The sequence below is a fragment of the Nycticebus coucang genome, chromosome 19 (genome assembly GCF_027406575.1).
Source record: "Nycticebus coucang isolate mNycCou1 chromosome 19, mNycCou1.pri, whole genome shotgun sequence".
NCBI lineage: Eukaryota > Metazoa > Chordata > Mammalia > Primates > Lorisidae > Nycticebus > Nycticebus coucang.
Genome location: NC_069798.1, coordinates 28,999,618 through 29,022,139, shown reverse-complemented (window position 1 = coordinate 29,022,139; position 22,522 = coordinate 28,999,618). Strand labels below are relative to the sequence as shown.

At 41.1% G+C, this 22,522-nt stretch overlaps 1 protein-coding gene across 10 annotated transcripts in view; it reads right to left on the bottom strand.

Annotated features, from left to right (window-relative positions):
* Positions 1 to 22,522, bottom strand: part of FHOD3 (formin homology 2 domain containing 3) — a 584,424-nt gene that overhangs the window by 86,049 nt on the left and 475,853 nt on the right. For 9 of the 10 annotated variants that reach the window (XM_053571099.1, XM_053571100.1, XM_053571102.1 and 6 more), the window contains 3 exons: positions 12,577 to 12,675; positions 10,677 to 10,727; positions 4,639 to 4,853 (listed from right to left, as the gene is read on the bottom strand). In XM_053571099.1, coding sequence (XP_053427074.1) covers positions 4,639 to 4,853; positions 10,677 to 10,727; positions 12,577 to 12,675 — 365 coding nt within the window. The remainder of the gene's footprint in view (positions 1 to 4,638; positions 4,854 to 10,676; positions 10,728 to 12,576; positions 12,676 to 22,522) is intronic. The other variant, XM_053571109.1, reaches the window with a different exon arrangement.

Here is a 22,522-nt window from a genome sequence, read left to right as displayed (position 1 = left end):
ACAAGGAATCTAGTTTCCTGCCAATTCATGAAACACTGGACTGGAGGCGCCCAAAAGCTTTATGCAAGAGAACCAGCATGCAGCGTTAGGCTGGTGATTGATAATATTCCATTGCTACCATGCCAGTTGGAAAATGGATACCAGATGTTCTTGCTTTCTGCCAGGTGGATTAGGTAACTTAGGAGAATACCTTCACCTCAAGGAGACCCAAAATTTGTTACACAATGAAGGTGACAAAGATGCTCAGTCAATGGTAATAATGACAACAGCCAAAATGACGAATGGATGCTCACATGGAAAATGATTATTCATTTAAATAATCCAAACATGACATAACTATACATCTTTAATTCCAGATTTGAGGATCAGGAGGATAGAAGAATGGTCCATAGTTACCAGCACTTTAAATGCTTGGAGGATCTATGAGAGAAAGTATCAGTATACCACTGTCCACAATTTCTTATAACTCCTTTTTGAGATTTCCACAATTTTTAAATGCTAGTGAGTAGGCACCGGCTCTTTAGGCCTTATTAAACATCCTTAGGGCTAAATGAGACATTTGGAAATACCTAGGAATCCATTCACAGGTAGGAAAAAAAATTGTCATTTAACATATTTTTTCCCTGACATAAAATAATATACAGGATATCCTGAAAGTTGCCATACATAGGGAAAATGGGAAATTGTAGTGTGGCAACAATTTCAAATGCATCCCTAAGTGGTATGCATGCAATACAAAGAGTACCAAAGCCGGTATGTTTGCTTTCATGGCTACGTTAGCAAGTAAAAGCTACTTCCAAATTCTTTAGAGCACTTTCCTCCACTGGAAAAGATCATTTTTCTCTACCTGGCCTCAAGAGGGACTCATATATGATGGATGCCCAGCAAGGAGGGAACACAGCTCTAGCTCTCTAGGGAAGGAAGTTCAACCCTGGGACACCCAGCAGGGATCATCAACATATGGTTTACAGGTAAGCAGTTTTCTTCTACCTTGTTTCCATGAAATGGGTTCCCTGGATCTGAGAATACTGGAATAAGAGGCCACCTGCTTATGTCGACTTCACTTATGGGCACATAATTATTTTTTTTAATCCTCAGAGCAACTATCTCAAGAATCATATTGAAGAACTCTATCTATCCCAATAAGAACACCATGCATTTCCTGATCAGTGCCAATAACTTGTTTATAGAGTCATCTGCAAGTTTCTTAAAATTATGGGAAATAAGCTTTTTAGGTAGATATTCTGATATACATCCCCAGGGCTCAGTGAAAATAAGGAAAGGATATCAAAGCAGTGGATATCCTTGGTCCACTGGATACATTTCCCACATTTACTTAAACTTTGGGCTGATCATCTCCTTTAATTACAATGTGGTACAAATGAAAACATAAATGCATGTCTTTTCCTTGCTTGGGCATGGTAGTTTAATAAAAGAGGGAAAATACTCAGACCATCACCACTAAGTTCAGGGAGTATTGGGACACATATGTACTGAGCCATAAGAAAGCCAGATGGCAAAATAATCCAAGCTCACATTGACTTGATGGTGGGGTCAGAGGGAACATTTACAAAAGTTATAGCAAATTGAGCTGGGAAGGGTTTGGACTCAAAGATTTCACTGGATGGCACATAATGCTATTAATATTTTACCACTATCCTTCCTTTTTTGAAAATGTATTTTGTAAGAGAAAAGGAAGTTTTTGATGTTTTCACTTTTTTGGCTTCCAAAAGTTGTCCAGAATCTCAAAAAGGAGTTATAAGAAAAAAATCCATAAAAGGACATTTAAACTTGAGGTACTTGTGCTTTAATACACTGGTTCTCAACCTGTGGGTCACGACATTAGGAAGGTTGAGAACCACTGCTTTAATAACAAATACAGAAGAACCTCCAGAGTTGACCACTTCCTTGTATTGACCACCTCAATTTGACTGAATTTTCATAAGCCAGACACACACCACATGTACTATCAGTACAGTAGGCCTAGTTCCATATGTTGCCCACCTCTGTATGTTGACCAGTTTGTTACAGTCCCTTGGGTAGTCAATTTACAGAGGTTCTATTGTATTTGTTTTTCCTTTTCCTTAATTCCAAAATGTAGACCACAATTTTTGCAGGTACTGGGGAGAGGGTTAGCGAACAGATGGTACGGCATTAATGTGAATACCACTACAAATACAATGGAACCGTGACCCATGATGGATGTCTGGGTAGGCGTCAAAACACTGGGTTCCATCCCAGCACCGTGCCAGCGAGAGCTGAATTCAGTCTTCTAGTCCATTTGGGCTTCAGTGAAATATAGATAATAACATCTCCCATACTTACCCAGATGCATGTCAAGATGTGGAATAGTGTTTTAGGAGCAAAGGGAAAAGCAATACAAAAATGTGAAGTATATTACGATTGTTTGATCCAACATAAGAAAAAGGGTGAAAAAGCAAGTCAGTGCCTAGCACATTTGGACCACATAATGCCAGGTGTTTGGTGCAGGGCAAACATCTGGATGTGTGATATTTTTTATTCCTCCTCCAGATGTTGGGATATTAGAAATGTTAGGGATAAGCAAAAAGTTACTTTGACCATTTAAAAACGGGACCCAGTCAAAAGAATACCCTCTTATTAACTGGGTGCTCCCAGAATGTTTTAAAGAATAGTATGTGCCGGGCTAAGAAATGCCTTTCTGTCACACTACTTTTGCATTTCTGTCACAGGGCAAAAGCCCCCAATGCAGAAAGAAGCACCAGCAGTCTTTTTGAGACACCCTCTTATAGCATTTCTCTTTATATGCTTATAATTTCTAATTGTGTAAATCAGGTACACATGGGGACAAGGAAATTAGAACACCTTGCTGGTTCCCACTGACTGGGATAAAAATTACTTAACATACGACAGACAGCTCTTCTAGTTCTCACAGGAGCCAGTATCTTTTTTTTAATTTCAAAAGCAAATACCATCATATAATGCTATTTTGTTAATTTGCAATTATGTGTAAACTCAAGTTCAATATCCTTTTTTAGATCCAGACATAACTTATTGTGGGACTGTAGCCAAACATTCTCTCAGTCTCTATTAATCCCTTCCTTGAAGAGGAAAATAACATTTGCTATCACCTTTGGGAAAGCATAATGACATAACTCAATATTCTCCCCAAGGCGTATCAGATACATTACTATCTAAAATGAATATTTTCTGTATTCTTATTGAATTTTAAAATATTCTATATTTTTAATTGGATAGAATGTCCTCAACTGTAATTGGACCAAATTCTTGAGGAATTGTCTTTTTTCATAAATATCACATAGATTAAAATTTTGAAGACAAACAGTATCTACAGATATAGATAATTCCCTCTCAGCCTGGGGATGTTCTGTATTTCACAGTTTAGACAATCATTCTGTAAACTGCCAGAAGGATAATTCCTGGAGTTAAAAGTCCTAAGTCTCAGTGCTGAACCACTTTGGAGGAGGAGATTTTTCATACCGCCTCCGGAAATACCACAGTGTAGATATAGCAATGATAGGAGGCAGGGTTTGGGAAGCACACTGCTTGGCTTTTAAAGAACAGTCTGTTTTCCTGATTCTCAGAGTCTCAGTATTTTAAGACCAACATTACTCATCTGTGACTGAGCCATCTGCCTGGGACAGTCTTCCACAGCTCGGGGACCAGGAATAACTGAATGTCATGGCAAGATATGGTACTCCTGCAGATTGGGCTGAGGCTTGGAAAGCTAGCAAAGAACTAGACAGACAACATCCTTCCATTACATCCAGTTCTGCTGAGGTCATGGGGTCCTGCCTTGTTTAAATTAAACTTTACGCCATATTTAGTCAACCCCTCCTAGAGTTAAAAGTTTAGTGACTCTACTGTGTTCCCTTGGCTAAGTCTCTATCAGGCATTAAGTCATAACACTTAACTAAAACAAACAGTGCTAGCAGCAGCGTGAATCAACATTCACCGTGTAAAGCCTGTGCCTAAGAACCATCGTTTGTGTTAATGTGCAAGAAGACAGACCCGCAACGTGCAGAATGATCAGAAAGACAACTGATGCTTAAAACTGCAGTGAACAATATCATTGTTTTTCCTCCAAAGGTAAGATGACAGAATTTCATCTGCCTGTCTGTACATAAGCATGCACACACACATACGTATACCCACCTCCTACGTGCCAGTAATTTTTACAATTTTAACTTTTTTCCTTCTTTGATATTTAACCTCTATTTTCAGTAGGTCCACATCTTTCTTTACTTAACTTTATGCTCCTTCAGTTTAATTTAAAACAGACCAATTGTTCCTAGAGTAACAACTTTCAAAAGTGGTCAATTTGTTGAGGAGATACACATATCCAAATTATAAATTCGATACTCTGGTATTTAAGGTTAAATGTTAAAGTAAGTCGTATTTTCTACATTGTCCCTTTTCCATGATCATATGTTGATGACCTTCATGAATCATTCTGCTTTACTGTAGTGGCTCTGAAGGTGTTGAGTTTATTAGTCACAGCACAGGTTGTAGCCACCCCACATTTGCCCATACTTGCTGTTTCAATGTTAGTCTACAGGTTGGAATCCTTCTAACTGACCAGAAACAGCCTGTCTGACATCAACCCTTCAGTTTTCACTCTCCTCCCCCTGTACTCACCTGCGGGATGCTGAGGTGTTCCTGGGGAGGAGGATGATACTGGCAGAGCCTCCTGAGAGTCTAGAGATGATGGGCTATGGCTCCGAAGAGCTGGGGAGGCAGGAGCTGCTGGCGAGCTCAGGTCCAAGGAGAGGTCGGCTCTGCCCCGGCTCACACTCCGGCCTCTCTGCTCCTTTTCATGTGCCTCAGCTGCCAACTGTTCCAAGTATTTGTATCTGAAAGTTAAATTCCAAAGGGTTTCCGTCAAAAGAAAGAGGAGTCCGTGGCTGATGCTTGTTTATGGACGAAACACCTGCAGAGTGAGCTGGTTTCCGGATGCACAGAGCACAGCGCAGGCCTGCCTGGAGGGTAAGGCTGCCAGCACCACCCAGCAAAGCCAAGATGCTGATGATTAAAAACCCCGAGTCACTCATAACCAAGCAAATTGGGGGAAATGGCAACATCACATGGTCCCAAGACACTGAACACTGCTACAGAATCCTATTCTGCTCTTTTGGGATACATTTGTGCAAATAAGCAACACAGCAATAAAGACCACCAAAAAGCCCCAAGAGTGACAGCTGGAAACCAAACCCACCCAGAGCCTGCAGCTGTGACATGGGTGGGTGCCTTGCTGTTGCAGAGAGAAAAAAAAAGCCCCAAAAGGGGTTGCTTGGATGAAGGCCTGCCTCTCTGAATTTCTGAACCTGCTTCAATGCTAACAGCAATGCAACTGGAATTCACTTTGTTCTCTCAGTGTCGACCATGGAAACTTTTTTATATTCTAAAATATTTCTGAGTAGGGCTCAGACATCCAATAGCTTGGACCTGACGTCACATATAGTTTATTCATCAAAGTCAGTTTAAAAGAACAAAGATACATCTGTTTTGCATTTTAGGCAGGCAGAACCCACTAACTGTTTATTAAGACCAGCTACCAATCATAGTCCTTAGAGTGCGCTTTATAGATCAGACCAAAATAACTTTGCAACGTGTGCCTCTTCCAGATGTCTAATTTTACCCACCATTATTTGTTCAGAAATAAATTTATGAATTCAGCTGTAGCAGGTTCCTTGCTATCTCATCCACACTTGCTCAAGACCCTCACTTCACATCCACCTGGACTCATGCTTCAGCTCCTTACATCAGGCATAAGGCATTGTGCTCCTGATTCACCCAGATAGGAAAGGCAGAGCACATATTTAAAATCTTTAAAAACAATGCACCGAAAAAGCATGCCTTTTTCCTCCCAGCCTCAAAGTAGGTGTGGTTCCCCCATCTGAAATCCTCACCCTTTCCCCTGCTGGCCCCAAGGCAGTCCACCCGCCAGGCCACGCTCGCGTGCATGTCTCCCTCCTTGGAGCCTGCCTTGACCACCGCAGCTGGAAGTGATCTTGGCCTTGCCTCTGAACTCAGGTCGGATATGTAGTCCATTCAACTCAGATGGCATTTTACATTTACTGCCTGGCATATTTAGTCATCTTTTCACATGTGCATGTCTGTTTTCAACAAGCAGATAATAGGATTTTTGTGAACAGCAAGATTACTGTCCTTTGTTCTTTCCCTTGGCGCCCCACATCTGTAGCTGCTGGGAAGCAGGCGGTGTGTACAGGGAGAGACCTGCAGACAGCACTCCACCTGCAGGACCACCTGCAGCCCAGCATGCTGAGCTGGCAGATGCTCTCTATTGCAGTTTTGTTGAGAGTGAGCTTGTTTTCAGATAACTCTGATAAAAGATGTGCAATGGGTACCTACATACATCTATACCAAAACCTGAGGTGCTGGGAGCAGCCGCCTCGCAGTCACAGGATGAAGCTAGCCCTAGAGAGGAGGATGCAAACTCTGGACTTACCTTGCCAACAGCATCATCTGTTACAAGGTAAGAGGAGCAACAAAAGGGACGTGTTCCTGAACTTAATTCAGGCCAACCAGAAAAACCCACCAGGCTGTGGAAGTAATAGGAACTTTGGGGAAAAAAAGATCTTGAAGGCAAGAATCAAGGTGCTCATGAGGCATTTTTTCAATGAATCAGGGCAAACCCAAGGCTGGGAACACTGCAGGCTCAAGAGAGGTCATGAGCACAAGCATCCCCACACTGGCACCAAGCCTTTTGCTACAGGGTAAAGGAGCAGGCAAGGAATGGGTAAAATAATAGGCCTGGACATCAGAAGAGTCCAAGGAGGGTGGCGATGAGGCCTCTGAAGAAGGCTTCCAGCCAGGATGACAACCCACATTGGCCTTCAGTTGTGTTGTCCCAACCCTGGTGCTGGCCTCCCACACCCCTCCCTATTGGCAGCCTGGTGGCAGGAACATGTTGGCAGCCCATGGTTCCCCTGACTTTCTGAAGGACTCTAGTTGCCACTCATCCTGGAGCCTGGATAGGTATGACTCAAGGACCATTCCTCTGCACCCCCCAGCCCCCTTGGCCCCACAGACTCTATCACAGAGGGTCCATGAGATATGAGAGAGTTAAGGGTTTAACCCGAATTGTTCTAAGGAATGTGAATGTTTATGTGGTAGACAAAAATGGCAGGGTAGGGGCAGGGGAGTTGTCTGAAGTTTAAAGAATTTCAGTTTTTATTTATTTATTTTTTTGGTTTTTGGCCTGGGCTGGGTTTGAACCCGCCACCTCTGGCATATGGGACCAGCGCCCTACTCCTTGAGCCACAGGCGCCGCCAGAATTTCAGTTTTTAAAGAAGAGTCCTGAAAACCAATTTATGGTTTATTAACAATTACCAATGTTAATGTGCATGCAGTCAACACTACTCAACTATACACATAAAATAGTTAACACGGTCAATTCGATGGTAGGTGCATTTGATCACAATTAAGCTCTTTTTTTAAATGCAGGGGCAGAGAGGCATGGAAGTTAAAAGCACTGGACCTTTCTGAAAAAGCAGCACCCATGGCCAGAGTGATGAGGCCATGGACTTACATAGGCATGGGAGAGCCATGCTGCCTGGAAATGACTATGCTGTAACCCAGCAACCCCTGCTGCCCATGAGAACCTCTGACAGTCTTTGGGGATGAAGCTGGACCCGTGACGTGACCTTCTCTTAGGCAGTGGCTGTGAGACCCATGACCCAACAGTACTTGATCCAGGAAGCCCACCAGCCCAGGCAATGACTGTCACACATCCCTACTGTCACATGAGCCCATATGCAACCACCAGATGCTGATGGGGCCTCCCCTGGGGAAAGCACTAGACTTTCTATCCACAAGTCACAGCCCCCACAAGAAGATGTTTTTCCTCAGGTGACGGGACTTCATCTAAACACTTCCATTTACTCTACCTATCCCTGCCCATATCATTTGTTTATTTATTCATCTTTTTATTTACTTATTGAATGTTTGTCAAGGACCTATTGTGTGCTAAGAACAGTAGTAGGCACTAGAGATTTAATAATAAATAAGAAAAAAAATCCCACCCTCATGGAGCTCACAGTTCAGGGAGAGAGAGAGGCAAATAAACTAATAAACTGTAGGAATGAACTTCAACATCCACAGGGCCTGGTGGCAGGGCCAGTACTGAGGCTCGGTCTCTTTTCACAGGACTTTACAGAATAACTGCTTCACTTGAGATTAACCTAAACCTACTGGTTCATGACTTTTGCCCCTACTCTTGAACTGATAAATTCTTCCCTACATTAAACCAAAACATGTCTCCCTCTAGCTTCTACCCTGTCTTTAGTCCTAAGCAATGCTCAAAATCCTTTCGCCTTACTGATTGCTTTCATGCATAATTTCTGAAATCCTAGTGCAATCCCAACCTTCTTTGTATGGTTCCCATAACCCATCTCCCAGAAGGCATTTCCCGTCCACATTCCACCATCCCCCTTACACTAACAAACCCAAACTCATCTCATCCTGCCATGCTACCTCCTCAACACATCCCCAGCCTGGCTCTCATTTCTTACTACCCCCTTCATTTTTATTTCCTTTAAATTATTTGTGAATGTCACTTTAATCAATCATTATGATATAAAGCCTTTCTTCTAATATTTAACAAAATTGAAGTGATGTCTCAATTGAAACTTATTCCTGGTCTATGCCACTGTCAGTGACATAGTTTAATAGAAATTTGGGAATGCAATGATATAACATGTACCTGGGTGGCCACTATCCCTCAAAATAAAAGGACTTTTCATCTTGTTACATGATACAAACCTCAAAAACCATCTACTGTGACTCCATCTGTCTTTTCCTGTCTTTGTGTTAAGGGTAGGAGACATGGGACCTGACAAATACGCATGGCTCTGACTTCAAGAGTTAACAGAGGAAGTCCTTATCCTTATTTCTGGACATCTCTCCACCTCTGATCCCCATCATTTGGTCATCCATTTCCAAATTCCATTATATGTGGAAATATTATCTTTCCCCAGACTTCTAGGAAGCCCCAATAGCTTTCCAAACAGGGATGAAAGTATATCTTCCTCACTTCCATCTTTACCAGGTAATTTAAAAAGAAAACTAGCCAGGAAAAGTGGCTGGTCCAAACCAAAGGTAAATGCCGGGCTGCTTCACCAAACCTGCATGTGAAAAGAGAGGTGAGCTATAAGGAAAGAACTCATTGGAGGCCAGAGAGCCTGAGGGCAAGGACTAAGGGTAGAAGCAGAGGAGGAAAGACCTGAGTGGCAACCTCCTCTGCATGAGTTTGCCAGACATAAGTAAAGCCATGTTTGGAAAAAAAAAAAAAAAAGTAAATATCCTGAAAGAGCTTGAAGTTAGTGGTTTGGGACAATCTTGAATAGCACCCAGATATCCCCGAGGGGCTGTCAAGCTTTGCTTACGCAGACATAACCTGACAATCCAGTCATCAAAAGCTCCAGGAAGTGCAGAATCTGGAGAAAAACTAAAAAAATAAAATCTAATTCCTTACACCTGAGCAAAAAGTCAACAGCATTTTCAGCCTAAGTATGTAAACTGATGTCAAAAACAGGTACTAGTTAGAAAGAGAAGTTTCTTGTTTACCAGTATCTTTCAGCCTAAATTTGTTAGCCACAACTGGTTATTATGATGACAATAATCTAGTAGAATGTTAGACTTAAAGCAATGTCATAGCTTTATTTCTGAAGCTGATCTAATTTTTTAATTGAACACAGTCTCTACTCTTCCCTATCTCAGACAGTTCTGTTATTTAGCTGGTGCTTTAAAAATTAGCACCATTCCACTTCTTATTGGTACAGTCCAGAAACTGTTAGGTTCCAGCTGGTTCTGGTATAAAACATATAAAATCAGCCTTTCCATCTCACCATCCTGTCACCCCATCTGGTGGTAGAGGGGGAAACTGCAGACTGCGTAGTGATGGAGGTAAAAACTTGTCTCCTACTTCCTAAACCATCTTCCTCTGCTTATCTAAATTCATCAAACACTGAATAGATTAACTTTATATCTTTGTTGGGATTTGAATCATGCTGCCATTGATATTAACAAACTAGTTTACAGCTGGAATATTTTAAAACAAGCTGTTGGTTCATTTGCTCATGTATCCCACATTGCATTCCTAAATGCCTACTATGCACTCAGCACCATGGTGGGAACCAGAGAAACCAAGGAACAACAGGCATGGTTCTCCATCAGGACCTGCATACTGTTCAGGAGGGAGACAGCACATGAGCAGGCACAACCAACAAGAATCACAAGCGTGTTTGTCACCACAGCCAGTACTTGGCATGGGGTGTGCGCTCAGTTTGTTGAGGGAATGCTCACCAGGTGAGATGGAAGCACGTGGGAGAAACACGTAACCCAGGCTCAGTAGTGGTGGTGCAAGTACACAAATATACGTCACAGGTCAACGTGCTGATACCAAGGTGCTCATTTGGAGAAGAGTTTTGGAGGACCAGACACACACATTTCAACACAAAAGCACTAGTTAATAAATCTGAACTTTCCTTGGAAAATTTAGATAACCAAGATACTCTAGTCAGCAAAATGCCAGTTATCCAAGGTCTTAGGTGATCCAGGTGAAGCTTTAATTACAACGAACACCTCCTCAGCATGCTTGGTTAACAGTGCCAAGTCACGTGCCATTTGGTTACAATGGAAGAGAGATACAAACCTTTCTTCTCTTGCTTGTCTTTGCTCCTCTCTTTTGTCTACATATTCTCGGCTAATGGAAATTTGCAGAACAAACAAATAGGAAAGGAAAATAACAAGAGTTAGATGCTCAAAAATTCCCAAGAAATTCTAACAGTATATCATGAAAGCCCACTATTTCCCCAGAAATGATAAATGGTTGCAGTTGATTTTTTTCTTTTTTTTTTTTGAGACAGAGTCTCACTTTGTCACCCTGGGTAGAATGCTAGAGTGCCATGGTGTCACAGATCACAGCAACCTCAAACTCTTGGACTCAAGCGAGTCTCTTGCCTCAGTTTTTCTTTTCTTTTTGGCCGGGGCTGGGTTTGAACCCACCACCTCCGGCATATGGGACCGGCGCCCTACCCACTGAGCCACAGGCGCCGGCCTTGCCTCAGTTTTTCATTTTTAGTAGAGACAGGGTCTCACTCTTGCTCAGGCTGGTCTGGAACTTGTGAGCTCGAGCAATCCACCTGCCTTGGCCTCTCAGAGTGTTAGGATTGCAAGTGTGAACCACCGCGCCCAGCCTGCAGATGAATTTTCAAAAGTAAAAGTTTATGGACTATACTTTAAAAGTACTAAATAAAACTGATTTTCAATAAAACCACAAGGATATCAGAAAACATGGCACTACTGAATTTACCTGGAGATACTACTATTACAATTACTCTTCAGAAAGAATATAAATATATGAAGGAGAAGGAAAGAGAATTTTCAAAAAATTCTCAATAAAAAAATTCTCAAAAAATATTCAATAAAATATGGCAATTCCAAGCAAGCAAGGAGTTTCTAGTAACTCCAGAACGTCCGTCTCAAGAACTAAATCTGAATGGGCCCAATGCCCATTTAGGTTGCACTCCAGTGTGGACAGTCCTTCCCCAGCCCAGAATTCTTTCTCCACCTCCATCACACTCTCAGTTTCTATGCTGGGATCACTAGAAGCCCTTGCTTTGTGCATTCTCTTTGGTCTACACCCACAAGATGCCCAATTTCAACTAATTTTAATGTTTCATTTTTCTGTTCCTGCTGGTGAGATTACAATATGAATCTAAGTTCAAGACTACATGGTCAGCCTGGGAGCAGTGGCTCACGCCAATAATCTTAGCACTCTGGGAGGCCGAGATGGAAGGATTGCTCAATCTCAGGAGTTCAAGATAAGTCTGAGCAAGATAGACACTCCATCTCTTACTAAAAAAAATTTCCAGGCATGGTATCACACACCTATAGCCCCAACTAGTCAGCAGGAAATGGTGAATTGGCTAAAGAATACCAGGAACCCTGGACTAAGTGGAGATAGACAGGTCAAGATATGAAACTTGGAATGGGCCACCCCCAGGAACAAATCTTTGGAGCCGGACAGAGACCAGGACACCAGGGAGCAATGGGCTGAGAGTAATCAACACAATGACCCTCCACCACACATAAAAAGAGAGATTATTGTTTAAAATATATATATTGAAGATTGTTACAAGCAAAACACAAACCAGAAAGTGGGAAAAGCATGTAGGCATCCAGTAGAATATGAATAAAATATGAGGTGCATTAGGGAGAGATGTCAAATTAAGTTAAAATAATTAGGCTCTCCATCATCAGGAAGGCCTGGATAAGACTACTTTAAATAATGGAAAACCCAAGAACATGTAAGTCCCTAATTGTGTTTGGCTATCTGTACTTCTTGCCATATGGTTAGAGAAATAGAGGCTATAATAAAGATCTAGCCTGTTGCAGATATATCTTTCTCTTCCTTAAAGACACAGACAGAATTTGAAGCAAACACACGTTACTGTCTAACCCTTTAACACCAGCACTAATTTTATCAGTGTAAAGTCATATGCTTTAATTCTCAATTCATCATTATAAAAAAATCTTAAAGTCCTCCTTACCTGAATTTGTTCCTTTCTTCCCGTTCTATTCTCTGCAACCTTTCTTCTCTCTCCTGCCGTCGCCTCTCTCTCTCTGCTGCTAGTGACTCTTGGTGTTGCCTAAAGGATGACATGAGAAGACCACTGAGTGACAACCTGAAGATACAACGAGTTAGTGTTTCAGTTGCTTGGCCTGTGGTTGCAAGCCCTGGAGTGGGAATCAGACCTTAGGGAGAACTGAGGGTCAGGCAGTGCTTGGGAGGAAATTACTGAGCATCTCAGGGCTTCTTGTTTCAATTTTTTTGTCTGTAAATCAGGATAAGTAACCTGCTTCAAGATCCAGAAGGACAAAATGGTGGTAATATATATAAAATACCAAGTAAGCAGGATTTCAGAAATATAAATAAAATATTATTTTAGGGTGATGTATATTAAGACTTTGATGAGCTGGAATCAGCTTTTAATCTTATAACTGTTTTCTATTACTAATAATATTTGCTATATACCTGTTTCTTAACATGATTCCTCAGAATAATTACATTATCTTAAAACAAGGTAATGAGAGATGAGGACTAGCAAGACTAGCAATGGTCTGAAGTGTCAACAAAATGAAGGAAATTTCATTCTAAGGTAAGAAGTAGCTAAGGCTATTTAAAGGACAGCTCTTGATTATTGGTAATGCCACACAAGCTGTTTGGACTATTCACTGACAGTGGCATAATGATGTTGAACAGGTAGGTGGAAGCCTCAGTGGGGAACCACAGGGATGGGTAGTACAGGAATGTTAGTTCAGAGAATACTTGGGAGAAGGGAAAACGGGTATAAGCAGCCATCTTTGGTTATCAGGTGGCAGGGGAAATGGAGGGAAGAAACCGCTATCCTTGATAACCACAGGAGGCAGTAACCAAATCCCAGTCTCATCTTGGAGCTACTGCAGCAGCCTGGACAGTAGGCATACATAAGAATGTATCTATCTTTCACATTAAAGGAGCCCAGACTAACTTTTGTTAGCTACTGCTATTTTGTGAAGTTTTCTTTTTTCTGTTACATGCCTCCAAATCTAACCACAATCAGTGTTGAAGGGGTTTATTTTATCTCTTGCACAGTAATTGATAAAAATTATTATGGATATAATAGATTTAACTTAATTTTATCTAACAGATGAGCATATACTATACAATTGGTGCTCCAATTTCTTCAGGTTAGAGAAAACACATTCTTCTCAAATACATAAGGACTACCAAAACCTGACCATCATTTCTGGGACAAAGCTTAAGAATGAATGCCAAGAATTGGTTTCATATGAAAGCTACCTTCCTAACCATAGAGCAATTGATTTAAAAAATAACAACGATAAATTTGGAAAAAAAAATCCATAAAATTAGAAAAATTAAAACACTTCTAAATAACGCAGGTCAACAAGGAAAAATAAGAGTATGAGAACAGAAATTTATTTACTATTGGCAATTATGAACACTACTACAAAAACCTGAAATAAAGTCATGTTGAGTTTGTCCAGTGACTATAAAGATAGTTTGAGTTGAGAATATTAATGAATGTAATTTACCACATTAATAGTTTATGGGGGAAAAAAACCTTGACTACCTCTGTAGATGCAGAAAAAAGCTTTATAGTCAACAATACTTTGTTATGAAAACTTTTAATAAGCTTACAAATAGAAGAAAACTTTTTTTTTGAGACAGAGTCTCACTATGTCACCCTCAGTGTTGTCACAGCTCAAACTCTTGAGCTTAAGCGATTTTCTTGCCTCAGCCTCCCAAGTAGCTGAGACTATGGACACCAGCCACAACGCCCAGCTATTTTTTTTGTTGCAGTTGTCGTTGTTTAGCTGGCCTGGGCTGAGTTCGAACCCACCAGCCTCGGTACATATGGCCGGCACTGTAACCACTGTGCTAAGGGAGCCAAGCCAGAAAACTTCTTTTGATAATGAGTATTTAGCAAAGAAATTTATTAAAAACTATAGTGTCATTCTTAATGCTGAAACATTAAGAAAAGTTTAATGTTAGAAATGATACAAGGATACCCTCATCATGGTTTATATGTGACATTATTATGGTGGTCCCAGCCAGTACACTAAGATAAATAAAAAGCATAAGGAAGGGAAGGAAATATGCCATTATTTGCAAATAACCTGACCATTTATATAGATAATCCAAAAAAAAAAATACAAATTACTGGAATTAATAAGACTCTAGCAAGGTTTCTATATATATCATAAATATCAACTACATTTGAATATACACACAACAATTTACCAAGTTAACCATAAACTATCAGACACTTTTATAAACTTTATTAAATGACTCAAATTAATGAAAGCTATATCACATTTATGTATAGAAATATTTGATAAGTATGGCTTGTCTGGAAACTTCTGCAAATCTTACATTTTAATAAAATATTTTCATTATTCTAAAACAAACTGCCAATTTTTTTTTTGATTAACACATTTCTAAATAAACACCCAAAAGAATTTTTCACAAAACTTTACAAGCTGAGTCCAAAATTTTTATGTAGGACCTGAGGTTTCAAGGATAACAAGACAATTCTGAATAAGAACAAAGCAGAGCACTGGCCCCACTAGATACCGAGCCTGTTCTAAAACCACAATAATCAACTGTGAATGTGGTCTTGGTGCATGAACGGAAACATGGATTAACAGAGTGGGACAGAGAGCCAGGACACAGATTCACACACATCTGGGATCCTGATTCGTATCAGATGTGTCATTACATATTGGTGGGAAAGCAGCAGACTATTTAACCAATACTGCTGAGACAACTGCTAGCCATATAATACATCACGTGGCTAGCCCTTCCTCATACCAAACAGAAAAATAAATTCTAAGTAGTTTAAGTAAAAAAATGTGAAAATCAAAACTTTGAAACTATCATAGAGTGATCATCTCTTCCCCAAAAGAGAAACCGAACCCTACACGGACCACCCCCTTAAGTTGACTTAATCTTCATAGACAAGACACGTACTACATATATATATCAGAGCAGTAGGCCATTCCTTTTGTCAACCACCTCTCTATGTTGACCAGTTTGTTATAGTCCCTTAGGTGATCAACTTACAGAGGTTTTACTTTATTTAAATTGTAAATGTGTGTACATTGTAAGACTATGTAAGTTAAAAATAAAGAAAGCAAGCATCCCATGTACTCCATACCAATTCGAGAGTAGTAGATGAACAACTACAGATCCACAGAAGAGAAAAGGTAATTAAATTCAAGAAGAGGGGAAGGGGGAAAGAAGGTTCACTAAGCTTCCACTGATTAGGACAATGTAGGGGTACACTTCCTGGGTGAGAGACTCAACTACAGCTTAGACTTGACCTTACAAAGGCAAACAATATAGCCTAATCATACATACCCTTATGTTAGTCTGAAAAAAAAAAGAAAGAAAGAAAACAGAAAAGTAAAAATAGAACTTTCATATGAAAAAAATAAAGAGAAGTAACATGCATAAACCACAAAAGATTAGCAGACCAAAAGAACCCCTTCACATCAGTATGAAAAAGACAAACTACCCAGGAAAAAAATGGGCAAAGGAAAATGAGTATTTCACTGATCAAGAAAGATAAATGGATAATAAATATATGAGTGATGGTCACCTTCATCAGAATCAAGGAAGGGAACTGCAAGCTGACCCCACAGTGATAAACTGTGTCACACCTATCAGACTGAAGAGTGACAAAAATTAATGTCTGAAGACACGAGGCACTGGCACAGATAGAATCACTTCTGAGGCACACTTCATACCTTTGAACATGTGCATATCCTACAACCCAGAAATTCCACTTCTAGGTTTATACTAAAGTGCAACTTTTGCATGCATAAAGATGACAGACACTAATGTACACAGCTATGGTTTAATAAAAATAAATATTAAAAAAAAGATGACAGACATGTATAATAAAGAATACTATATGTTGTACTATTTTGTATTTATATTGGCTAATAATTAAAAATAACAAATATCTATAAACAGAAAATCAAAATAAATTATAGCATATTTTTGCAAATGAATACCCTACATCTGTGAAAATTAATAAACCAGAATGGTACAAATTAATGTGCCTAATTCTCAAAAGCAGACTATAGTGATAGTGTGATAGACTATAAAGTAGTTTGAAGAAGAAGAATATGCTATCATTTCTATGAAGTTTGAACAAATGCAAAGTAAAACCATGAAATACTTAGGAAAATACTTAATACTTAATAAAAATACAAAAATACGTATATGGAAATGATGAACACCAAATTTGCAGTAGTGATCATCTTTAGGAAAGAAGGGAAATAAAAGGGATGAGGACTTCAATTTCATATATAATGTTCTTTACTGCTCTGTAACTTTCTGTAATTATCTAAAATTTTCTATAAACCTGGAATATGTTTTTTGTTAAAGACTCAAAAGGGTAGAGCCCTTTAAAGAGTTCTTGGGTAGGGAGAGGAGCAAGATGGTGGCTGAGTAACAGCTTCCTTGCAAATGGGCATGGTGAGTCTGGGGAGACAAGACTCTAGGCATCTCTGGCTGGTGGGATCTGCCCAGAAACATCCCTTTGGGGATACAGAGAGTCAGTGAGAGACTTCTGGACCCCATGAGGTGGACAAAAACAGTGCAGAAGTGAAAAGTGTTTGCGTGTGTTTGTTCGATCTAATCTTGCTGGCAGCTGTGAGTACAGCAGCAGTGAGACTGCAAACTAGAATAGGCCTTATCTGTGAGCTTTTTTGGTTTGTTTGGACTTGGCACTCAGTTGAACTACCTTGGGAGAACTTGGGGAAGAGTGCGGAGGACTTTAAGCATTGTCTAGGGCCCCAGACTGAGCCGCTGAACCAGAAGGAGCTAATAGTGCTCGGCTGTGGGCCACACGGAGTCATTGTGGGAGAACTGCCCCGGCAAGCTTCACCCTCAGGGTCGCAGAGTGAGGATCAGGCAGGAGCGAGTAATCTAGTGACTGAGTGGGGGAGAGACAAGATGGCGGACTGAAGCCAGCTTTCAACAGAGGCTCCCGCCCAGAAGGAGAGCTAAGGGACAGGAATTTAGTAAGTATCCTGGTGGATTTGAGCCGCACCAAGAGAGAAGGTTGAAGAATGCACATCAACACTGCTGAGGCAAGCTGTGATCACAAGGATGCAAACAAAAGGTACAAAATCCACCACCAAGCGGACAGGAGTCCCCCTCCCCCATGAGACTGGCTCAAGAGCCCCACAATTAAACAAACAGACAGAAATTAAAGGCCCTCCCACTCCACTCCACGGGAGAGACCTTCTAAAAACTGGACCTACCTCCCCTACTAGGGTGCCATGGCGTTCTCCTGCCAGGTACAAAACTGTATAAAACTTTAAAAATCCTTTGCCAGCAACCCTGAACCCCCAACACTCCCCTCCCACTCACTGAGGTCTGGAGGCCTGTCCCCCAGGAGTTCGGATTCTTGGGTGATTTTTCAAGGGGAGTGGACAGTCCCCGAGCTGCAACTGGTCAGCGCTGACTCTGAGGCACACAAGTGAGGAGAGGGCACCCGGCTAAGGGGGAGTCTTGCCTCTGCGGCACTTCCCTGCAGTGCGGTGCAGCAGCCCTCCCCGTGCATCAATACAGCCAGGCATAAAACTGAATGAAACTAGCTTCCCCCCACTCTCACTCAGGGTCTGGGGGCCTGTCCCCCAGGACTTCGGATCCTTGGGTGATTTCTCGAGGGGAGTGCACAGGGCCCAAGCTGCGACTGGTCAGCGCTGACTCTGAGACACGCAAGTGAGGAGAGGGCACTCAGCTGAGGGGAGTCACGCCTTGGCGGCACTTCCCTGCGGTGCAGTGCAGCAGCCCTCCCCGGACAACAATACGGCCAGGCATAAAAATGAATGAAACTCTAGCTTCCCCCCACTCTCACTCGGGGGTCTGGGGGCCTGCCCCCCAGGAGTCCGGATTCTTGGGAGATCTCTCGAGGGGTGTGGACAGAGTATAAACTGTGGCCGCTCAGTGCTGACTCTGGGGTGTGAGACAGAGGAGAAAAGGGTCAGCTGGGTGCCCACACCAGAACAAATCCTGGAGGCAAATCAACAGCCGTTTTTATCTTTAACAGCAAAACAGCTCACTTTTGGATATTCTGAAGCCACACCCCCTGTCTCCATGGGCAACCAGTGGAGGCCACCAGTGAGCAAAGGATTTGTCTGACACTGCTCACAAACCCGGGAAACTTCCAGGGCAGGGCCGACTCAGAGAGGTAATCGGACGCAAACCTCCAGCAGCAAAGACATTTGAACTCAGAACAGCCCGTCTTCTGTAGGCGATTTTAGCAGAAACAGAGACAGAACCCCACAAAATTGTCTGTTCTGTTCTGTTCTGTTATGTTATCAACATCAATCAGGGACGGGGCTAAGCCTGAGTGAACACCTCCCTCCCACCACCTGCATCAAGCACTCAAAGATGTCAGGCCCCATCTCCTCCTGCTAGATAGCTCCAGACTGCAGGAGCCTGGCAGACTTCCTTGCAATTCAGGCAGGTGCAAACCCCTGGAGTATCTGTTCACTACAGGCAACTGGGTTAGCCATCTGCAGAGATAGCAGTAACTGGGTCCGACGGAGGGGAAAAGTGGGGAAGGAGACATCAACCTTCCCAGACTGATCTATTTGCTAGGTGGCTCCTCCTGACTACACGCAGCACTGGAGTAAGCCATATCAGAGGAGTCACCAGACCCCTGTGATCCAGTTCCCAGAGACCTCTTGAACTCTCCCACCTGAGACAGGTGCTGATTGAGACAATCGATTTGGACCTTTTGAACTGAACTAATAGACTGAGGACTTTTCAGGCGGTGCCCTGGGTATGCGGTTGTAGGAAGGTTTGATTTCCCTTTTTCTTTTCAAATTGGTGCCAGAGGTGGGTGGGTGGGGTGACTTAATTGCTGGTTTTTCCACACAGCTGAGACTTCATGCCAGAGTAAATGTTACAATAGGATCGAACAGAAACCAACTGAAAACAAGACAGAACCTCTTTGCCCCACCACACAAGACAGGGCCCCAGTTTCTCAGGCCACAACACTGTACGGGCCCTCGATAAAGCCCCAGGGGAAAAATCAAAGGGAGTAAAATAACCATGGGGCGGAATCAGCAAAAAAACTCTGGTAACATGAATAACCAGAATAGATCAACCCCCCAAGAGAAGATACGGCACATGTGATTGAAGATCCCATTCATAAACAACTGGCTGAGATGTCAGAAATCGAATTCAGAATTTGGATTGCAGACAATATTAATAAAATGGAATTAGGAATTCAAGGAGAAATTCAAAAGTTGTCTCAAGAATTTAACGAATTTAAAGACAAAACCACCAAAGACTTAGACACACTGAAGCAAGAATTTACAGCCCTCAAAGATATGAAAAATACAGTAGAATCCCTCAGCAACAGAATGGAGCAAGCAGAAGAAAGGATTTCTGACATTGAAGATAAAGTCTCTGAACGCTCCCAATCTCTCAAAGAGGAAGAGAAATTGAGAGCAAAAATGGATCACTCACTCAGAGAACTCTCAGATAATTCGAAGAAAAGCAATATACGAATAATGGGGATTTCGGAGAATGATGAAGTGGCCTCAAAGGGCACAGAGGCCCTTCTGCATGAAACTATGAAAGAAAATTTTCCAGACATGCCTAGAGAATCTGAAATTCAGATAGCAGACAGCTTCAGAACCCCAGCACGATTCAACCCCAACAAGTCATGCCCCAGGCATATCATAATTAGCTTCACTAAAGTTAATATGAAAGAGAAGATTCTCAAAGCAGCCCGGCGAAAGAAAACTATTACATACAAAGGAAAGAATATTAGAATAACTGCAGATCTCTCTGCTGAAACTTTTCAAGCCAGAAGAGGGTGGTCATCAACTTTTAATCTCCTAAAGCAAAATAACTTCCAACCCAGGATCTTGTGTCCAGCTAAACTGAGTTTCATTTATGATGGAGAAATTAAATACATCAATGACATTCATATGTTGAAAAAATTTGCCATAAGTAAACCAGCTCTTCAAGATGTTCTCAGACCTATCCTCCACAATGATCAACCCAATCCTATACCACAAAAGTAAACTCACTCAGAAACTTCGGATCAAACTCCAAATTCCACACTGGTGAAAGCATTAAAAATGTCCACTGGACCTTTGAAAAACTAGATACCCAAAATTCCACCAGACTTATCAATACTCTCCATTAATGTGAATGGCTTAAACTGTCCTCTAAAGAGGCATAGGTTAGCTGACTGGATACAAAAACTCAAGCCAGATATTTGTTGCATACAAGAGTCACATCTCAACTTAAAAGACAAATACAGACTCAGGGTGAAAGGATGGTCATCCATATTTCAGGCAAATGGTAATCAGAAAAAAGCAGGTGTTGCAATTTTATTTGCAGATACAGTAGGCTTTAAACCATCAAAAGTAAGGAAGGACGAGAATGGTCACTTCATATTTGTTAAGGGTAATACTCAATATGACGAGATCTCAATTATTAATATCTATGCACCCAACCAGAATGCACCTCAATTTATAAGAGAAACTCTAACAGACATGAGTAACTTGATTTCCTCCAGCTCCATAATCGTCGGAGATTTCAACACTCCTTTGGCAGTGTTGGATCAATCCTCCAGCAAGAAACTGAGCAAAGAAATCTTAGATTTAAACCTAACCATCCAATATTTAGATTTAGCAGACATCTACAGAACATTTCATCCCAAAAAACTGAATACACATACTTCTCATCAGCCCACGGAACTTACCAAAATTGACCACATTTTAGGTCACAAGTCTAACCTCAGTAAATTTAAAGGAATAGAAATTATTCCTTGTATCTTCTCAGACCATCATGGAATAAAACTTGAATTGAGTAACAACAGGAATCTGCATACTCATACAAAAACATTGAAGTTAAATAACCTTATGCTGAATGATAGCTGGGTCAGAGATGAGATTAAGAAAAAAATCGCCAATTTTTGGAACAAAACGACAATGAAGACACAAACTATTAGAACTTCTGGGACACCGCAAAGGCAGTTCTAAGAGGGAAATTTATAGCACTGCAAGCCTTCCTCAAGAGAACGGAAAGAGAGGAAGTTAACAACTTAATTGGACATCTCAAGCAACTGGAAAAGGAAGAACATTCCAACCCCAAACCCAGTAGAAGAAAAGAAATAACCAAAATCAGAGCAGACTTAAAAGAAATTGAAAACAAAAGAATTATACAACAGATCAATAAATGAAAAAGCTGGTTTTTTTGAAAAGGTCAATGAAATAGATAAACCTCTGGCCAACCTAATCAGAAAAAAAGAGTAAAATATCTAATATCATCATCAGAAACAATAAAGACGAAATAACAACAGACTCGTCAGAAATCCAAAAAATCCTTAATGAATATTACAAGAAACTTTATTCTCAGAAATATGAAAATCTGAAGGAAATTGACCAATACTTGGAAGCACGCCACCTTCCAAGACTTAGCCAGAATCAAGTGGAAATGTTGAACAGACCCATATCAAGTTCAGAAATAGCATCAACTATACAAAACCTCCCTAAAAAGAAAATACTGGGACCAGATGGTTTCACGTCAGAATTCTACCAAACCTTTAAAGAGGAATTAGTACCTATATTACTCAACCTGTTCCAAAAGGTAGAAAAAGAAGGAAGACTACCCAACACATTCTATGAAGCAAACATCACACTGATCCCCAAACCAGGAAAAGACCCAACAAGAAAAGAAAATTATAGACCAATATCAGTAATGAATATAGATGCAAAAATATTCAACAAGATCCTAACAAACAGAATTCAGCAACACATCAAACAAATTATACATCATGAACCAAGTCGGTTTTATCCCAGGGTCTCAAGGCTGGTTAAATATACGTAAATCTATAAATATAATTCAGCACATAAACAAATGAAAACAAAGACCATATGATTCTCTCA